The 7,919-nt window shown below is 35.5% G+C and overlaps 1 protein-coding gene across 1 annotated transcript; it reads left to right on the forward strand.

Annotated features, from left to right (window-relative positions):
• Positions 1-6,317: 6,317 nt before the first annotated feature.
• Positions 6,318-7,457, forward strand: LOC149811889 (pentatricopeptide repeat-containing protein At3g61360-like). Its single transcript, XM_089992942.1, has one exon. It carries the CDS (start codon positions 6,318-6,320, stop codon positions 7,455-7,457), a length of 1,140 nt encoding a protein of 379 aa, XP_089849068.1.
• Positions 7,458-7,919: the final 462 nt, after the last annotated feature.

Below are 7,919 nucleotides of genomic sequence, written 5' to 3' on the forward strand. Positions count from 1 at the left end.
CCAAGATAGAGTTGGACTCTGAATCCTAAGATGGATTTTGGATCTAAAGTCTGAGATCAAAAAGTGGAACTGGGTTTTGGATCCTAAAATGGATTTGGATCTTAAAGTCTGAGATCCAATATAGAATTGTATTATGGATCCTAAAATGGAGTGGATTTGAAGTCTGAGATCCAAGATAAAATTGGTTTCTGGATCCTAAAATAGATTGGATCTGAAGTCTGAGATCCAAAAGCGGAGATTGTACTTGGAAATCTGGATCCAAGTTGGGATTTAAGATCTAACTTTGGATTTGGATTCTGAAAGTCCAATTGGGACTTTTTGAATATGGATCTGTGTTTTGAAAACCCAGATAGAATTTAAAATTTACGAAAAGGTCAAGCTTTGAGATTCAGAATCAATCTCAACCTTTGATTTTGAATTTTGAAGATGAGAAAAATAAACTTGATTTTGAAACAGAAGATGACTTCAAAGTTAAATTTGAACTTTGAAGTTTGGATTTTCGATTTGGAAATTAAAGTTTGAAAAAATGATTTTGAAATTTCAAAGTCAAATTGGACCTTGAAATTGAATTTTTGAATCTTGAAGTGAGATAGAATTGAATTTGAATCTATAGAAAAGATTTGATCTGAGAAATGAAGAAAAAGAATCAATTGGAATTTTGAAAAGGGAATTTTAAAAATATGATGCAATTTTATCCTAAATGATGAATGAAAAAGAGTTTGAAATGGGATTTAAAAATCATATTTCATTCTTTAGACGAATGTAAATAATATTAATGATATAATACACTCTTGACTATGGTCATTGAATGTATTTATATAATAATCATATTTAAATTCAGGTGAAGAATAAAATATATTTTGGTGCGTTTACAGAGTTTAAAATGAAATTAACTCTCAATATATCCTGACTATGGCCACTGATATATATCTTGAGCCAATTTGAAATTAAACTCTAATGAAAGAAGAAAATATTTGAAAATATGATGATTTTTGAAGTGGATCCAATGTTATTTCATAAAAGATAAAAATCCTAAGTTTTGTTCACATCCTGACTATGGTCATTGATGCAAATCATCAACTTAGGATTAATCACCTCCTATTAGAATGGTGCTCGTGTCATTCATGTTTTCATTTGTGAGTTTTTAGAAACAAAGGAAAAAAATGAAGACAAATGTTATTTATATGCTCATCCATTCTAATCTAAGACTGATAATGTAGAATTTTCATTAAATATCTAGCTTATTACAACCCTTGGAGAAGAAAAAAAAAATTATTTCAAGCTTTTCACCTATTCCTGCAAGAAAGAATTAGCACAAAAGGTGAGTTAAAAATATGAATGTAAATGACTATTCTAAATCTCACACGAGATACTTTATTTATTGTGAATATGAAAAGCATATGGCACACCTTGTATTGGTTAGAAAACGTATATATATATATATATATATATATATATATATATATATATATATATATATATATATATATATATATATATATATATATATATACATAGACAATGCCATAGTTAAATGAACATCTACATGCAATGAGTGAAGGCAAGGTTCAGGATGGTCCAAGACGAACCATTGTGAAATGACGACCATAGCAGTTTGTGGGAATGAAGGATATATATAGCAACTCTCTTGGTGAACCACTATGAGCAATCACAGTTTTATGACATTTCTTTTGGCGAACTACCATAAGGAAGAGAAACTATAATATTTCTCTGTGAATTACTTGGAAAATTTTCCAGCTCTATGATGTTTTACAATACTTGTGAATGGGCAATAGCAGGGTGCTGTTGAGACACCTACAACAGATGGTATGAAGTGGAAGGAGGCAGCAAGGGATGTTGGTGGCTGTGAAGAAACACCTTGTGTTGAAGACTAATGCACATGTTATAACGCCAATTTTATCTCCTGCTAACCTTGGTTCAACATATTTACATACGCTGACTGCTAAGACACATACTGACTTGTTCCAGACTATATTCAATATTCAGGACTAACTCCTTCAATTATATGATTCACACCTGCACACAGATTTCTTAACATTCACCCTTAATAATTGGATCCTAATTTCAAACTCTGATGCAACATAGTAAACTCATGTGTAAAGAAAAACTTTAAATGTACAACACAAATGTAATATACATTAAGATCTATTACAAAACTCAGATGCAGCAGTACCTAGTGATAGTTGCCGGCAAATGCAAAATATACCTCAGTAATGTTGATTATCCGATTTATTTCTAATGAACATCGGCGAAACTCAATAGCAATTGGATCAATGTTAAAATTAATCACTAAAGATTCTTCCAACCGAGACGATTTTGGGGGATACATCTGGATTCTCTTCAAATGGATGGCCTTTAGCTGGCACCACAGTTATACCAGGAACGGCTATACAAATCAACTCAGCAAACTTGATATAAGAAACAGAGTTTTCCATGGATATGTTAAAAAAAAAATTATGTTCAATTTGAACAATGCATCATCAAAGCCTTGTTGTAGCAGCAGATACATATAGTTGAAGAGCAAGTGAATTCTTGAAACCATAGAAGATTAGGTAATGAAAATCATATTTGCAATTTTAGTTCTTTATCTTCCCCAAAAGCCATTAGAAGAATGTATTATAGAGAATCACCAAAACCAAATCCTCATATAACATAATTTTGCAGGCAACACGATTAAAGGCAAGTAAAAAGATTAATGGAAGTAGAACTCGGCGAGCCCAGGTGAACCTTGATGTTCGTAAATGCTATGGATTATTTGTTCTCCTTATCTGAGCAGTGCGACGAAGTGCAATACATGCCATTTACACTTCAAAAATAAGCAGTGGGATTCGGTAGCAGCCAAAATCTACAATCTAGGAAACACGAGAGATTGTTAAGATGAATGGTATACCAGACACTCCATTTCTAAAAAAAAAGGAAATACAAGGTGAGAGGAGCTCAATAAATGCTAAGATTTAATCAAACTGTAGACGCAGAATCCTATCAACTCTTGCGAATTTTGCATCTACCTCAAGATGTATTGGGCTTCACTGTTCAGAAGTAACCGCAACCTGAATCTGGTATTCCATCTAATGAGTTAGAGCACCAGAAAGTTGGATATTTATACGACAGTTGTAACTCTGGACGAGTCAAGGGATCTGATATGGGACATAATTTCAAAGAAAATGATTCTATCAACATCCTTCTAGATCAAGCTAGAAGTACTCCAATTTCAAAACCGAAGGAAACAGTGGGCTCCATGTTCAAGGGATCACACTTGTCAAGACAGAAATTTTTGAACAACAAAGATACAATTTAGAAGCTCACAAAAAATCTAATGTATCATTTTCCGAGCTAACCAAAATCATAGATTGAAATTAAGGAAAACAGGAACTGTATTAAAGAAAACTAACTAAGGATTGTTTACCGTGATTACCATTGAATCAGCTCACCATGTATGTTGTTGAAAGAAATAAGTGCAGGCCTATATGCTTATATCAAAAAAAATGCTGGGATGAAAATATGATAATGCTGTGAGAGTTTGAATGGATAGTGTGACTAAATACTAATATGAGTTGATGAAATAATGTGACTAGGCATCTGATATTTTGATTTATTACCCTGTACAAGGGATCTTGACAATGTAATAGTAACAAAGTAATCTGACAACCCGTGTACAACACCACTTTTACACAATAGTGCCTGTTTCAGATATTTAATGAAAGGCTTCCCTGATACATCTCCATTTTGCTAAGAATGTTCTGGACTACATGACAATCCTCTTTCGCGACATCAGCTCTACTTGTTTAACATGAAGATTTATGAGACTAACAACCATTTGTATCGGATTCACGTGAATGAGAACACACCAGGGCTGCAGGCGCACATATGTTGGTTGTGGATTGCTGGTGTGCTGGTGGCACATGATGATAAGTGAAGATGGGTGAACTCATTGCTGCGGGTGCAGCAAAATGGTGAATGCCTTCTGCAAATATGTTGACACATTATGACATATGGCAATGGGCAGAGGTAGATTAGGGTCTCACCGAGAGACTGGAACAGACAGTGTAATAGTGACATACCGTGACACAGTGAAGATGGGCAAGGGTGTAGGAATGCAGTGATGCTGTATAAAAATGAAAGAGTGTATATAGCAGAATTAATAAAAAAAAAACAATCATTAATCATTAGGACATGCTCCTAAAAAAAATGAATAAGTATATAAATGAACAAGTAAATAAAGTTCACACCAGAATATCATTCAGATCTATCGTCATGTTAGGTTGGATTATTATTTGAGGTAGATCTAAACCTAGAGAAACACAAACACTGGTATGATCTGATCTTAGATCACCAGGGGTTGAACTTTTCCTGTAAGTCAATCATAATTCAGTATCAGCAGCCCGATCTTATGTTGTCTTGACCCGACAGATCAATCTTAACAGATCAACACATTAAGGAATGAACAAATCGACCCCTACAACCAGTATACCGATCTAATTTACGATACACAGTATTTCCTTTACAACAATAATCTGGGTCCCACGCAGCTTGGCCTTAGCAAGTTAAATACTAACTCACAGGTTGAATACAACAGAGTAAATACAGATGCATCAAGGCATGCACAGTAAAAAGAAAATGTAAGTGCTTGTATAGTGCGGATGTTTTGATGCTGGAGATTCATATACCATCAAAATGATAAAGCAAACCTTCAGAAAGCATAAAAAAGAAGGAAATGTAACTAATAAAATGAAATCGGCGGGAAAGGGATCAAACCAAAAAACAAAAAAAAAAAACTCCAGGTGTAACAGCGAATGTAAAATGAACTTGATGCGGAGCAGAACATCGTGAAATGATAAGAAACCCAAAAGAAGATATACAACTACAAAAATCAAATGTTGGAATCTGAAAATTCCTTTTAATGTCGCACAAGGAGGCGTTTGAGGTTGCTATATGCAACTCAACACTATCAGTGGTGCATTTACGGGGCCGAAATAAGAAAAACCTGAAATAAATCAGAGAAAATGAAAAGGGGAAGAGTGGGGCACTCACCGTGGATCGGCTGGACTTCTGAAGGTTGAAGGTAATTGGGTGAGGCTTCAACTGTAGGATTGATCTGTGGCTCTCTTGACGGAGGGTCGTCCTTTGGCTGCTTAAAGAGACGGCTCCAAGGAGTAGCAGGATGGAAATTGAAGACGGAGAGATAAACGAGAATGGATCGTGAACCGAGGAAGAAGAAGATGGGGATGATTGGGAGGTAGAAACTGGATTGTGAAGGAGAAGAGATGCGATGGTGAAAAGAAAAAAAACCCGATCCCCTCAGTCCCCTGCATGCTCCCCTTTAAAAGAGGAAGAGGAGGGTTCCGAAAGGTGTGATGCGGTTGGAGATCAGTGACTGAGGGTCTGAAGACATTGATCGGAGGGTGGAGGAAGGTCTGGTGGCTGTTAGCGATCAAGGGTTGAGGAAGGTCAGCGGATGGTTGCGCGATGGGCGGTGGAGGAGCTTGTCGAGGGAAGCTTCCAGAGGATAGCCTGCGAGAGGGAGAGTGCGATGGGCGGTGGATGAACCCTAACTCGACTTTTTAAAACACTGAGGGTGAGATTTTCCAAAAAGGGGCCTCTTAAAAAGTGTTTTCTAAAAAATGGGTTTTTAGAAAAACCATTTTTTTGTATTTTCCTTCATTTTTCTTGATTTTTTTTTATTTTCTATTTTCTTTATATATATATATATTGATATTTTTGGAATAAAATCCTGAAATTTATGGAAACACAAGGATTTAAACTAATTTTTTGTATTTTTTGAGAAATATTTACAAAAGAAGGTTTCCAAGGCTATTTTGGAGAAATTTCTTCAGAAAATGGGTTTGGACCCAAGTTTTGAGAAAATATTCGAGTTTTAAACCTCAAATCAAGGAATATAACGCGATGGATCCAAACGGATACTGGATGAACTGTCTGAGCCTTTTTAAAAGGTTATTTTGGTAATTTTGAGAATTTGATTTAAAAATTGGGGAACGAAGCTCAGATTTGGATCTTTTATCTGGATCCGAATCCGAAATTGAGTCAGATATATAAAATAAATTTAATTTCAGAAAATTTTGAGAAATAAAATGGAATTTAGATTTAAAAGTGACTCAATTACCCAAAAAATGGGGTTAAGGGCAAAAAGGGAATATTTATAATATTTTGAAAATTTTGGGGTGTTCACACTTGGCCGCTTATTTGCTGACCAAGCAAATGGCTTTAAGGCTTTGGAGATCTTCAATTTTGCAAGGAGACACACTGAGTTCAGGCTGTCGTCCAATTTGTTTGAGAAGATGGTTCACATCCTTTCACAGATGAGAAGATTCGATGAAGTCTGGGAGTTATTTGATGAGATTCATCAGAAACACTCATCCATAATAACTCGCAAATCAATGAGCATTGTCTTAGCACGGTACTGTCAGCACCGATCATTTGAAGAAAACATTGAAGCATTCAGTCGGATGGAATGTTATGTTGGTGAGCACACAGTTGATATCTACAATGTGCTTCTTTATGCGTTCTGCACACAGAAGCACATGATGGAAGCGCGAGCCATCTTTCGCAATATATACAGACGGTTCATGCCGAATACCCAGACATTGAATATTTTTTTAATGGGGTTCAAAGAATCCAAAAACCCAACTGCAGTAGAGTTGTTTTATCATGACCTGATCCGGAGGGGGTGTGAACCTAATACGGTGACCTATAATATAAGAATTGATTCCTTTTGCAAGAAAGGGTGTATTGATGATGCACTGAGACTGATCAAAGATATGAAAGAGAAAAAATGTCCTCCTACTGTAGAGACTTATACTACATTGATTTATGTTTTTTGCATCACCCATGATCCTGTTAGAGCTCGCCAAGTTTTTGATGAAATGGTGTATCATAATTTGAAGCATGATGTTGCAGCATATAATGCATTGCTAAGTTGCTACACTAGAGTAGGGGATATGAAATCAGCAATAAAGTTGATGAATGAAATGGAAGAAAAGGGAGTTGGGCATGATGATGTCACTTACAATACTTTGTTCCGTGGACTGAAGATTTCAGATTCGATAGGTGGATTATATAAGCTTTATCGAAGGATGGTTGAGAAAGAATTTCTGTCGAAGATGTGCACAACCGTTATGCTGATGAAGTTTTTCTGTCAGAACGATCGTTGTGATTTAGGTATTGAATTGTGGGATTATCTGATTCAGAAAGGTTGTTGTCCTCATGCACATGTTCTAGATTTGTTGGTAGCAAGTTTGTGGTCTGGGGGTAAGATGGACATGGCTTTCAAATGTCTGAGCGAAGCATTGGCAAGAGGCTGCCATTCAAATAAGCGAACATTTCAAGTGTTGCAGGGTTATTTTCAAGAATCAAGGGATGAAGATAAATTCGTAGTTCTCAGTGGCATGATGAACAAATTAAGATTAGTGTCTGAGTAGAGTTGTGCTCAGATTTGATATAGTCAATTCCAAGTATGGGTGATGATTGTATAGTTCTTGGACTGATCTTCTGATATATTGAAGATATGATATCAGTTTTCTAAAAGAAAGGCTAAGTTTTATTATGAGAAAATTAACCAGATTATACAAAAATTACGGATGATGAGGCCTCAACCATTAAAGATCAAAATAAGTCAGGGAATGCTTTGAAAATCGGCCTCAACCATGCACTATCAGATTCTGTTGACAAGGTTAAAGTCATATGGAACACCTGTAAGGATGTGTTTGGTGATAACGTGAAGTCGCAATTGTCTCCCGATATGATATCAGTTGAAAAATCTCTTACATTACATTTTTCTAATGTTTTCCCACATGTTTTTATCATCGTCAATGGATTACTGTAAATTTACATATCAAAACTTATTTTATTATGAAAGTTTCATACGTGTCAGTAGTTGGAAT

This window comes from Nuphar pumila, chromosome 17 (genome assembly GCF_984573655.1).
Source record: "Nuphar pumila chromosome 17, dmNupPumi1.hap1.1, whole genome shotgun sequence".
In the NCBI taxonomy this organism is placed as follows: Eukaryota; Viridiplantae; Streptophyta; class Magnoliopsida; order Nymphaeales; family Nymphaeaceae; genus Nuphar; species Nuphar pumila.

Coding starts and splice junctions, on each gene's coding strand:
- LOC149811889 (XM_089992942.1), top strand. CDS start 6,318: ATGGTTCACATCCTTTCACAGATGAGAAGATTCGATGAAGTCTGGGAG.